General features: G+C 37.1%; 1 protein-coding gene across 3 annotated transcripts in view; it reads left to right on the top strand.

Moving 5' to 3' along the window:
* nyap2a (neuronal tyrosine-phosphorylated phosphoinositide-3-kinase adaptor 2a) overlaps positions 1-13,703 on the top strand; it is a 35,379-nt gene extending 21,676 nt beyond the window's left edge. For all 3 annotated transcript variants that reach the window (XM_059514010.1, XM_059514008.1, XM_059514009.1), the window contains exons 4-7: positions 46-1,227; positions 8,488-8,646; positions 8,725-8,846; positions 11,484-13,703. In XM_059514010.1, the coding sequence (XP_059369993.1) occupies positions 46-1,227; positions 8,488-8,646; positions 8,725-8,846; positions 11,484-11,714 (1,694 nt within the window). In that variant the 3' untranslated portion in view covers positions 11,715-13,703. The remainder of the gene's footprint in view (positions 1-45; positions 1,228-8,487; positions 8,647-8,724; positions 8,847-11,483) is intronic.
* The last annotated feature ends 243 nt before the right edge of the window (positions 13,704-13,946 follow it).

Raw genomic sequence — 13,946 nt, 5'->3', positions numbered from 1 at the left:
CAGTGCTAAAAGAAATCCTAAACATTTCTATTCTCTTGCCCACAGCATCTAAATCCCGCCCCTGCAGTGAGGAGTACCGCCGCATGCCTCCACCCAAACCCAAACGTAACCCCAACACCCAACTCAGCACATCCTTTGACGAGTCTTACATCCAAAACCATGGCAGCAAGACTAAGTCCGCCTCTCTGCCGCGGCAACACAAAAAGAAGTCTGCATCACAAAATCAAAGCCCCGCCCCTGACACCGACGATGAGACGGAGCCTGTTTATATAGAGATGGTGGGGAACATCTTACGAGACTTCAGTCGAATTGCCGGCGCTAATGGTGATGAAGAGGATGACCAAGGTGAAAGTGTGTACGAGGAGATGAAATATCCTGCCTTCGATGATTTACCTTCATCTTTAGACCATGCTCAGTCGCGATGGGAGCAGTGTCCCACTACTATGGTGCCAGAAGTCGAACTTACACGACCCACCACTCCACGTGGTTCGCTGTGTGACATTCCCTCCCCATTCCCGAATCTGCTTTCCCATCGGCCTCCTCTACTAGTATTCCCACCTGCACCAGCCCAATGTTCCCCCAACTCTGACGAATCCCCTCTTACTCCATTGGATGTCACCAAACTGCCCATGTTGGAGAAGGTCGGGTATGGGAAACCTGGTGCATCCCCAACTAGCGCCGACCCTGGACCACAACTGGAGCCACAGCAGGTGTCTGGTAAACACCACCACCATCATCATCATCATCATCATCATAAGAAGAAATCAGCAGAGACTAAGGAGCAACAAACAATCACAGCATCAGGACGGTCCTCTGCTCCACCCCTGCCATCTGCGCTGTATAAAAGCGGTGGGTCATCTGCCGCGCATGGCTACCCAAGGAGCCACTCCGCCTGCCCGTCCCCTGTCAGTATGGGTCGTGCATTAACGCCACTCACCCTGAAGCGCCCCCCGCCGTATGACGCTCTCATGACCGGGACGATTCCTCGCAGTGCATCTGGATTTCAGCATGGATCACGTGAGAGCGGGCGGCTCTCGAATTCCTCCAGTGTGCACGGAGGGTCCATGCAAAACGTCTCCACTGCGTCAGGCTCAAGCTCAGGGTCGGGAGGTCGAGGCAGTCGTACGCCAACCAGTCCTTTGGATGAGCTCAGCAACTTGTTCTCTTCCGGACGTAACATGTTGAAGAAAGGTTCTGGAAGCCGCAAGAGTAAGGAGTCAGCGGATGGTAAGTAAAAATTTTTATAGCTGAACTTATGTAAACAAATACAAAGTTTGTCAATAAGTCTTGTATGCTCATCAAAGCTACATTTATTTAATCAAAATACAGTAATAGTAGTATTGGTAATTATGACTACCATTTAAAATAACTGTTTTTATTTTAATATATTTTTAAAATGCAATTTATTCCTGTGATGACAGATGAATTTTTAGCCTCTAGACTTCAGTCACATGATCCTTCAGAAATCATTTGATTTCAAGGCTGATTTGCTTCTCAAGAAACATTTCTTACTATTATTAATGTTGAAATCAGTTATAGAAGATTCAAAATATTTTATATAATATTTTATTAGATAAGAGTTAAATTTAGATTAAATTAAAATATTTTCCTTAAAAAAAAAAATCTGAACCCAAACTGTTGACAGGTTTTTATAAATAATTAAAATACTAAATTTTTTTTTTAGTTATTTTAGTTTTTTTAGTTAAGTTATATGCATTGGTCACTAAATGGTACATGGTCTAGTAGGATATTTGATTGTGCATTTCTCAAATTTTGAAATTACTTTTTCCATAAGGAGGATTTAAAAAAAAATTATTTCAACTTGTCCGTTATTTAAAAAATAAATTAATTAAAAAAAAAACATAAATATGTTAAAAAAAAAAAAAAATTTATCTGGGCTACAGTGAGACACTTACAGTAGAAGTGAATAAAGCCAAGCTGTTAATGTTAAAATACTCAGTTTCAAATGTATAGCCACATGACGTAAACAATATGGATGTTAACATGATTTTTCTGATGAAAAAAAAAATCACTTACTAACCTTTCTGTATAAAATTATGTCATCACAATGAAGTAGTAAAACTGGACAACACACCATGAACCCTAAAATAATTGTACAAGTTATGATAAAACCATTACAGCTCAAATAACACACACATTTTTAACAGAAGAATAATATAATAATATAATAGTTCATTTTAAGCTTTGTGCCTCAATAACTTTTATTTAATTGAAATTATTTGTATTAAATTGTGAATTTTTTTTAAGCCACAAATACTGTCTGAAATATGTCCATGTCCATGAAACTGTTATATGTGAAAATACAAGAAAATAATAGCCTATTATTACCAGGGACAGGGGTTGCAAATTAGCTTCAGCTAGAAACCCTATATGCAACACATCGGTCCAAGTTATTGTAACCTGTTACAATGTTTCTCTTTTGCATTGTCCCTGACAAATAAACAAATAAATAAATAAATATTAATATAAGTGCAAGTACAAAATAAGCAATCTAGAAAAAATATTAAGAGTTTAAATGAATTAGATCCAAAAATGTTAAACCCAGCAAATACTGTAATTGAAGGGTTAACTGTGAGATATCTGGGGGCGATTGGTAGCCGTCTCAGTTACAACTTCAAAGTGAAGGATGTTGTCTCATACAGCAAAGCCTGATTGGGTTTAAAGAGCGCGTGTAATCATCTTGAGAGCTGCAGCTAAGGACTTTTTTCCAGACTATTATTTTTTCTCATGTGTGGAGGAGAGATGGCTTTCATGACCTATTTCCACGGTCCACTTCCATCACCCCAGGTGTGTCGGTGTGCAAGTGTGTGTTTGAGCCCGTTCACAGATTAAAAATTGAGCGATCAACCTACGCACAGACCGTTCAACATGCTTACAGTGTGTGAAGCCCAGATTCTCCCACCTAAACAGAGCCTCTTCACATCAAATGTGAAGTTTGCCAGATTGTTGCATTGCGAGGGTAGTTGAGTGCCTTCCTCATGAGCCTTTCAAATCTTTATTAAAATTGTGATGGATTCATTCTGAAACACTTCAGATTAATGAGTCAAGGCTTTAATGTTGAACCCCAAATACACACAAACACACACACACGTTCATAGGAGGAAAGGAAGAGGACAAGGGGTCGGATGGACTGCTGACAAGTTTTTAATAATAAAACAAAATGTAATCTTTACAAACACCAACGGTGACTTTTATTATGACACTAGCGCGCACACTATCGCCAAACGCTTCCGGGTAACTCCTTCCGGTTCCAGTCAGCAGTCCGCAAACCTTGCAAATGCTATATTATTACAGAATATTTTTAATATATTGTAATATATTTTAATAAATTAAAGAATCATTTATTCCTGTGATGACAAAGCTGATTTTTCAGCAGGCATTTCAGTCTTCGGTGTCACATAATCTTTCAGAAATCATTCTAATATGCTGATTTGAATCATGCTTATTTTCATTTATTATTGTTGAACATTTTTTTTTTCTTTTATAATGTAAACATTTTTAGGATTCTAATTGGAAGTACAAATGGACATCATTTATTGGAAACAGATTTTTTTTCTAATATTCTAAATGTATTTGCTGTCACTTTTAATCAATTTAATGTGTCCTTGCTGAATAAAAGTATTAATTTCTTTATATGCATTATGTCTGTGTATATATATATATATATATATATATATATATATATATGTCCTATTTTACATTATTTAAAAAGCCCTTTGTTTCTATGCCAAAAAAAATAAAAAATCGCAATAAGATAAATAATGAAATAATGAGATTTTTTTTACGATTATAAAGACTTAGGATCTTTTGATCATTGTAGATCAATATCAGCTGTTCTATCAGCCATAATATAAAAACAATTACTGATAATATCAGCCTAGATGTCTATGGCAGTGCCTGTTCACTATTAAAATAATCGGATTATTTGATATTACAGATGTTGTATGGGGCGTCATGGATTGAATAAACCACCTTCTCTACACATCCCATACTGAGTGAAGGTCACTCTTACTTAAACTACACGCTTGGGCTGTAAATGGGTATTTTCTGATCCACCCATTTAGGGATAAAACAATCAATGACTGAGCTCTTCAGGCAGTTATCCCTGTCCAAATCCTGTTAGGGAATTCTACTTCAACTCAGTATGACACCATTCGGCGCCAGAAAGTCATACAGAGTCTGAATACATGCCAGTGTCAAGTGGCACGCAATAGTGTTTGTGCATTAATCTGTCTTAAAGATCAGTCTTATTTAAATGTGATATGAGTTTGTTTTTATCATGCCCTACAGTGCCCATAAATAGCTTCATGTCCCAGCAACAGTGAATGAAATGCACAAAGAAGATGATGAACAATGCAAATAGTCTTTAATAATCCACAATAGGGCAAACACAGGACGGACAGGCAAGATCACACATAGAGACATAATAGACCTGATGACAAACAGAGAACAGAACACAACTAATATAGTGGAGCAATATAAAATAATTAACCAGACACACCTGAACCAAGTGACATAATCAAACTGAGACAGAAACTAGGTCAAACAGAGCACATGGGTGAAGAAAACACAACAAAACAGGTCCATGTGGTGTCATACTTAACAGCAGTCTCCTGCTATGCCTTAATGTATGCAGCTGTATTTAAATGTAATAGTGCTTTTTCTGAAGCATTGAAAAGCTTAATAGTTTCTAAAATTAAGTGTCTGAGTAATTTCACATACTTTAAGGTTACATTAGCATATACTAATAATGATCCTATGCATTTAATATATTTCCTCATCATTATGGCTCTGAGGATGGCATATATTAGCATAATTTAGAGGCACAGAAGTGCTTACATTGTGCCCTGCTGTGACACAGAGAGCTGATCTGAGTAACATGACCATAATGGCAGATCAGGTTAGCTGTCAGGCTGAGAACAGAGAATATGATTGAGAAGAAATTCTGATCAGGACCTTCCAAGAATATGCCATTAAACGGAGACAGACTGACTCCAGTGCAACAAAATACTTACATATAGTGTTATAGTTTCCATTATGACAATTTCATTTTGGCAGTTTCAAAGCGCCTCTCTGTTTTCTATTCCATCTAATCTCTAATCTTTATGGCAGCATAGATTTCCATAACTTTTCTATGACATCACTATATATATATAGTATATAGTATATATATATATTATATATATATATATTAGTGGTGGGCATAGATAATTTTTTTTTTATCTAGATTAATCTCACTGTAATCTTGGAATTAATCTAGATTAAAATGGCTCATTTGAACTCTGCCGAAGGCATTCAGAATATGCGTGTTACCCAAATAAAACAATGACTAAAAATAACGTTAAGTCTTTGAGAACGGGTTTCTCAAAACAGGTAGTGCATTAGACCAGGGGCTCATTTCCTGTTTCCAAAATGCATCACAAACTGCTTGAGAAAGCTATAAACGAATTCCACATGGCACAAGGTGCAAACGACCTTACGCCTGTTTCACACATAATCCGTCTGCAGTGCGTATTTTTTTTACGCACCCATGTTAACGGATTCCAGTTGCGTTCCAATAGCGTTGCATCTGCAGCAGTGCAGCGATCGTTCATGTACCGAGTAGCGGACTGCAAATGCGTCCTGTGTGAAAGCAAAATGAGTATGAGTCTGTGATGCTTCAGCACCACATACGAAACCCACACGGACTGCATACGCACTGCAGACGGAGTATGTGTGTAACAGGCGTGCGTCTTGTCAAGGTTTCCATTGGGAAGCTTCTTTAAAAAAAAAAAAAACATTCCCTGAAGCAAACCCGGCGGCATCTTAGCTGCATCCATGTTAGCGCGTCACGTTTGATGTGGTAATTTCACAGTACAGTAGGCATACACACAGGTTTAAAGACTCATTCTCGCCCCCTACAGATTCGGCTAGGCATACATCCGCGCAAAAATATCAAGGTGAAAATTTTTTTTTTTTTTTTTTTACCCTGTGTTTGAAACTGAATCTGTTTCTCCTGATTGCAACAAATCCCTTAAGCTAAGAAAACTCTTAGTTGTAATTACAAACAAATCGCTAGAAGAGGTTGATCTCTAGATCCCTAAACGAGAGCTGACCCTGGAGATAAACTATAAACTAAAATTTATCTTGTTTGGCTCCTGCTGTGTCTTTTATTCTTGTTTCAGTGGTGTCGCCTGTGTCCATTACCTCTGAGTGCCAAAGGATATTTGGCATGGCATTTCACTCTAACTGGATGAGGAGCACATGTTTCTACGTTAGCTGCTGTTTGCTGAAAAGCCTAGTAGAACACCCCTACAAGACCCTGACCCTGTGAACACTGACAAGAACACATTCCTGCCAACATGCGGCTAAAATTCCCTCTGCTAATGGAATCACATTCACACACACACACACACAGAGACAGACTATATCCAGGCATTGACTGTGTGCATGTTAATAAGTAAATATGATAAATTTGCCGCAGTCTTAGCATTAGCGGCCAACGCTAATGACAGTGGACACTAATTAAATGTAGACTAATGGAGCAGGACACCACAGACTAATGGGATTTCAACAGACGTGGCCAGACAGTGTGTGTGTGTGTGTGTTACCAGAGAGATAAAGTATGGTAAATAAGGTTTCCGTGGAGCTAATGTGAAACCAGAATGCAAAATAAGTTAAGAGACACTATTTTTATTTATTTTTTTAATAAGAATATTGGTACATTTTTACAGCAAATGTAGCAAATGTAGTGGGTCATAACTTTAATTCATTCAGCAGTCAGACGACTCTGGTTGTGCCATGCTGTATGTTTATGATTCATGAAAAAGAACTGACTCATAAGAGTAATTAATTCAGGAATCGGACCACACTGGTATACTGCATGTATATGGTTCACTAAAAATAACTGACTTGTCATTCATTCGGGAGTTGGACTTCTGTACTGTATGTTTATGATTCACGAAAAAGAACCGGCTAGTAAGAATCATTTGATCAGTCTGACTACATTGTTTGCATTGTACAGTATGTGTTTGATTCAATAAAAAGAACCATCTTGTAAGAGTCATTCATTTAGGAATTAGACTACACTGGTTACGTCACACTTTATGTTTTTTGATTCACTAAAAAGAACCAACCCATAACAGTCAATAATTCAAAAATCTACACTGTAATATATACATAATATACACTGGTTGTGGATTCTGTATGTGTTCTTTACGACTCAATAAAAAAAAAAAAATTTCTTTTTTTTAACAGATCCAATTCACAGATTTAAAAAGAGGTGCTGTGTGTATGTAGAAAAGATACCTATTCCTGGAGTGAATTAGATGCTAAAATGAATTTAAGATGCAGTCGCTATGGAACAGCATGGCACGATTCTGTTTCGCAACCCTTGCAACTTCATTGCAATGCTGCTTGAACTGAAATGAACTGAAGTAGCTCATGCTTTTTATTAGCATAAGGCTTCCGTCGAGACACATACACATACACAATGATGACATATGCTGATGTCATCTTCAATTCCTATGCCCATAAGTGTCAGACGATATAGCTAAGCACACGTCTATATGGAAGATATGGACACGCATTCAGATACTCTTGCCAGCTGAAATAATTGAAAAGCTTTCATCTGTTAGTAAAGCAATTTCCCTAATGTCTTCAGAGCCAGTGAAAGACGTGCTGAATGTGACTGCTAATGGATCCCCTGTGAGGGGAGAGGGATTAAGAGAGAGATGGAATGAAAAAATACAAAGATAAAGGGATTGACTGTATGAAAGAGGAAAGAATGGAGGGTAAAAACAAAGAAATGTCAAGTTTGACCACAAGTAAACATCTTCTCTGTTTTTTTTTTAAATATATTTATTCAATACTAAGTTTATTACACAAGCAACTGTAAGTTAAACCTTGCATATTTATGTTTAATTATATATATATATTTGTAAGTATAGAATGTGAACTGATCTAAATAGTAGCATGCTACATTACATTGTTGGCATTTATTTCATGTTTAATATAGCAAATGGTGTCCTTTTATGAACTCAAACTTTTAACTTTATTTTTTTATATGTTTAATATATACATTTTTATTAATATTATAGAGTATGTTTTAGCAGTCTGATCAAATAAATCTAACATAAAACAATAATTACTGTTGATATTATGTCGGGTTTTTCAATTTGAAAATTGAACTGTTGTTGTATACTGCATATTTTTGAAAAATGTTATTCAGTTATTTCATGCATGCAGACATTCTAAACACACTTTGCACAATATACATAGTGTATACTGCAGAAATAGCAATAAGATAGGGTGGTATTCTAAAATGTTTTGTCCCCTTTGTGACACCTAGGGATGATATATATGTATTGCAGCACTATTACAAATCAAAGCACTCATACATGAAATTGCAAAATCATTCTCATAATAACAGAGAGCTAGAGACTTATACAGTGTACTGAAATCTCTACCTCTTTTTCTCTCTTTTAGGTGAAAGTAAAGGGAGAAGTGACAGCAGGGACAGAGCCCTTCGTAGCTCTTCTCCAAAATCACAGGATTGGGAAACGCCCACAGGACAATCAGCCACGCCCACAGCCACGCCCAGTCGGCTTGGCCGCTCCTCCATCAGCCCGACCACCATGCTCGGAGGTGCGTCCTATCTATAAACACAAAAAAGGTTGTTAGTTAATTTTAGATACTTATTAAACATATTCTATTTCATTTTAGAAACAAAAGCGGGGTGTAAACTCGGACGCTCTGCATCCACATCAGGAGTCCCGTCCCCTGTGGGAACGCCCCAAAGACATGCCTCTGACACCTCCGCCCATCCGTGCGGGACCCCGTTCCAGGTACAACCCCCTTATTCCTCAGAATGAGCGAGAGATGGCATGCGTGTGGAATTCGGTTCCTGTCTTGGTGTCTGTCGGCAATAATATCATGTCTTTGACCTTTGAACCCACGGCTGCGTGTAAATCTTATTCTGTCTGCTGCTCTGCTGCTTTTTGTGCTCACAGTGTTCATCGTCTGTCTATGTAGATGCGTATGTGTGTGTTGTTTGTGTTTGGTCCAGATCAAGGCTGCCTTCCCATCATGCTTCTGAAGAGGCTCTCACATTTAATTTGTCCTCTGCCGGTTTATGCCAAGAGATCCACAATCAGGGTTTTATACATCAGACAGTTTAAGCACTTGAGAGAAGGTTCAACTGATCTGAATCTGAATGAGAACCTCTTCAGAGCATCGGCGGACAGCTTTACTCTCGACCCGCAGCATTCTCAATCTGTTCGGTCTCTATCACAATGTTTCAGACGTTGTGGTTGGGTTTCTCAGATGTACAGACATCAAACACAGCTGTTAATGCCATGAAACTGAAAAAAAAAGCTGATTCTTAAAAGAGTCTCAATCCAAAGCATACACCATATGATTGAAATTGATTGAAATATTGACATTATGATTGGCAGTTTCCTTAAAATAGCCTCAGGAGCTTAGGAACTGCTTGAAAATTATTTTCTTTTTTTTTCAGTGATGGCAAAGCTGAAATTTCAGCAGTCTTCAGTGTCCCGTCATGTTTCAGAAATCATTTTAATATGCTGATTTTAGGATTCTTTGATAAATAGACAGTTCAAAAGAAATATCAATCTTATCTTTGCGGAATAAAAGTATCAATTAATTAATTTCAAAACAAAAATCGTACTGACCTCAAACTTTTGAATACTTGTTTACTTTAAAAGAAAGAGCTGTAAGTAAAGTGCCACTTTAAATAAAAAGTTCCACATTTTCTATTCAGCGGGGAAATCTCAAAAACAGCTGTTTGATGTGTGTATATATATATATGTATCCAGACATGGCATTTATATCAGTGTCACAAGTCAAATGCTCTCTCCTGTTTGTCTGTGTGGCCTTATTTGAGCAGGTTTTTAGAGCTATTGTATTATGTACAAAAATCCTGTAATAATGATTATGTTTTCCACGTCAAAGTCACTTTCACAGAGACTGGGGAGTCAGTTATATAAAAACACAACTCACTACACAAACTCACCAAAACACACTCTTTATATCACAACTGACGAAAGCTGATGAGAAAACACCCACTCTTTTATAGGAACACAGTAATATACCATACAAAACAGACATGACGTACACAATTACTCACTGAGAATATTATAACATAATAAGACATAAAACACATTTAGTATGCTGTCTGATCTACTCTCACTCCCCAGTTGTGTGTTTGATTGTTAGCGCCTGTGATTGAACTAACCCAAATAAACCTAAAAATCAAGGGATAAAACTAACCCCAACAAAACAAAAAATAAAACCTTGTCAAAATCATTTCTTTGTCCTTCTCAGCGTCCACTATACTTTCTGTGTCTGTCTGCAGCTTCCTTTCTGAAAAGCACAAACGTGTGTGTACTGTATGTGTATATGTGTGTATGTGTGCGTGTGCATGTCTGCAGTATGTGCTCTGTTACAAAACCTAGTTGGCAAAACCTAATTTTATTTAGGCAACTTTACTATGCTGCCTCCTAAAACCATGTTTCAGCCAAAGTTTAAGGCTGCATTATATGTATCCTTATAAGTAATTTCAAATCTGTGTTACAGTATTTTAGTATTATGTATACACAAATATAGTATTTATTAATTTAGCATTTATTTTTAAATTTTAACGTTTTAATTATTTTAGTAATTCATTTTTTTTTTCTTTTTTTTTTTAAATATTTTTTATATATAAAAAAAACATCCATTTATTTTTATTTCAGTTTTAATCATTTTATTACTTCAACTGATTTCATTAAATTGCCAAGGCAAGTTTATCATGTAATAATTTTTTACTCTGTTAAACTAAATGCATATGAGAAAAGTTGAAATAAAATCAGTAAATGTTTAAATTAGACAACATTTCTTTTAAGTAATAAAATTGTTTTTATAGTTTTAGTAACTATAATAACCCCATAATAATGATAAATATAAATGCTTCACAGAAGTGATATTAGAATGACACAGACTTGCTGCCCATATAGAGAGTTCCCAAATCACTCACTTATTGGTTACATGACATTTAGAATGCTGTCTTAGAAGGCAGCTGCCTATGTAGGCAGCTCACTAGGTATTGAAACAGAGCTATAGTGAATCTGTGTTGCCTATACAATTGTTTTAATTTGTGTTTGTACAGGTGCATGGGCAATTTAATATGTGTGTACATGATTAAGATGATTAAGTGTGTGTGTGTGTGTGTGTGTGTGTGTGTGTGTGTGTGTGTGTGTGTGTGTGTGTGTGTGTGTGTGTGTGTGAGAGAGAGAGAGAGCATTAAACTGAATGGCAATGCATTCAGACTGCTCTGACTCTATTAGAGGACATTAATTATTAAACAAATCGTTTATTATTAAAAGAACACTGTGAATGCCTTCACCCTTAAAAAAATATAAGGGCTACAAAATTAAAAGCAGCTCTGCATGCACCAACATTGTCTCGCCCTTGCTACCCATTAGATGCCCCCAATGCCCTGGGCATGTGGGGACAGCACCATGATGGAGATGATCGAGAAGAAACGTCACCTGTGCAAGGAGATAAAAGCCAGACAGAGACCTTCAGACAAAGCCTTGTGCAAACAGGACAGCATGCCCATCCTGCCCAGCTGGAAGAAGACCAATGGGGGCAAGAAATATGGGCCCCCTCCGTACTCCACCCAAACCACTGTCTTCTGGGACACTGCTATATAAAGAGTGACCAGTGAACTACAGCCATGGAGACTGAAGGGGGTGTGTCCAAATACTGATTGACAGCTAACAGGAAGCAGGACTGAGTGAAATGCACAGTGATGGATTCTCGAAACTCCCTGGTTTCCTATCGCTGTTAATATTTGATATTTTTATATTGGAGATAATGGTCTTAATATAAAATATGATTAGCGGTTTTATAAAGAGGAACTCTCGAAAAGAGATCTTTCAGTGAAAACAGTACACAGTACACTCGAAATGGTATTTCTATTTATTTTATATCTTTTTTTGGGGTGTTTCTATATTTGGCACTCATCTGTGTGTCTGGGGAAATAATCTATAATGTGTGGTGAAATATGTGCAGTAATTCCATTGAGAAAACACATTGTTTTTGATGCCTATGCATTTGGTTTCATGGCATGGACCGCTTTTGTTCATTGTCTGTTTTTCATATGGAGAGTTTATTTGGAAATGCTATATTTTTTGGTGTTTGTATTTTTAAATGTTGGATCGTGAGGTGTCAGGTTGTCGTTCCTTTGACTTCTGGGTTGGACTTGAAGGCGATCGGCTTGATTTTGAGATATCAGGTCAGACTGGATTATGAGATAACTGGGTTATTAAAGTAAAGCTCGGGCAGTTGGTCAGATATTGAGCGTACGGTCAGATAAACCGCAAGGGCACTTTCTGTTTTGCAAGGTCAGCTGGTGCATTCAATTTGTGAGCACTGTAAACTCACAAACACACACTAATATCAGCTGCTTGATCGCCTAACATTTGGTGCTTTTCAACTACTTTATTGAATGTTCAACCTTAATAGCTACATGACAGTCATACGCATAATACAACTGGTACAAAATTTGCAATGGCAGTTCAGAAGGATTGCACATGGTCAGGGATTGGATGATGAAAATTCATAAATCTTGTCCTCTGCCATGTCAGATAGTATCTTGAATACAGACACCATCCTTTTATGAAGCACTATGCAGACATACTGTCAGTTTACATGCTCATATATCACTTCGACATGAGTCAAGGGCAGGCAATATCATACTGAAAAGGCTCAGAAAAAAAGACCAGGCCATCATTTACTCTGATCAGATGCTGTTCATCAAGGCTCCATCCATAGCTTTACCATGCACTCAAAGAGCCATGCTGGTGCATTCAAGCACATCTGACTATATGTGAACTAGTTATCATATGAGTTTGCGCACTAGCAAGTCAAGCACCGTTTTAACATGGCAGGAGATTAAATGCCTTTCTCTGTGTATGTCTGGAATCAGATCAAACAATTTGGGGCAAGAAACATACTAAATGCAAGTACACAAACAAATGCGTTGCTAACACTGGAAGTGATTGGTTTCTTAAAGGGGTAGCTCACCCAAAAATGAAAATTCTGTCATCATTTAGTAACCCTTAAGTTGTTCCAAACCTATATGAGTTTCTTTCATCTGCTGAGCACTAAAGATGATATTTTGAAGAATGTTGGTAACCAAACAGTTGAAGGTAACCACTGACTTCCACAGTATGGAAAACAAATAGTCAATGGCTATCGTCAACTGTTTGGAGGCTGAGTAAATTATGTCAGAATTGTTGGGTGAACTATCCCTTTAAGTGTGGCAGTAACAAATCTCAGTATTTAAGAAGGCAACAAACCCTTGTGAAAAATAAATAGAAAATGTGTTTGAAATACAATAACTAAACATAACTTTTTTACTAGGGGAGAGCTGCAGGAATTGGCCCTAAACATAAGATTTTTGAATTTCAATTGTTTTTTTAATGGGTTTTTGGCTAAATGCCTGAAATACGGTCTGCGATTAACACAAGCTCAAGAGTTTTGTACTAAAACATAAAATACAGTTATTCCCCACTAGTGATTATTTTTTAAAGATTTTACGTGTCTTGAATAAGGTGATTGCTAACAAATTGCTAGCAGGAAAACTCACCTACTCACTTGTCCGTTTCTACAGCCTTGTTGTGTTTTAAACTCTTGCAAACTTTGATGAATTTCACTTCTCAATAATGTGAGAAATGAAGCATTGTGTTCATGTACTTGCATTGAGTATGTCTTGGGCCTAAAAGAGATTCACACAAAATAGAGAATTACTGTATATCATCATTTACTGAAAACTCATGTCATTCCAAACCTGTATGACTTCTTTCTTTTGTCTAAACAATGAAAACCTCAATTAGATCAAATGTTTTTTTGGACTTCCCGGACTTTCACTGCACAGTTGA

Source organism: Carassius carassius, chromosome 28, assembly GCF_963082965.1.
Source record: "Carassius carassius chromosome 28, fCarCar2.1, whole genome shotgun sequence".
Taxonomy (NCBI): domain Eukaryota; kingdom Metazoa; phylum Chordata; class Actinopteri; order Cypriniformes; family Cyprinidae; genus Carassius; species Carassius carassius.
This window is presented reverse-complemented; position numbering and strand designations above follow the sequence as displayed.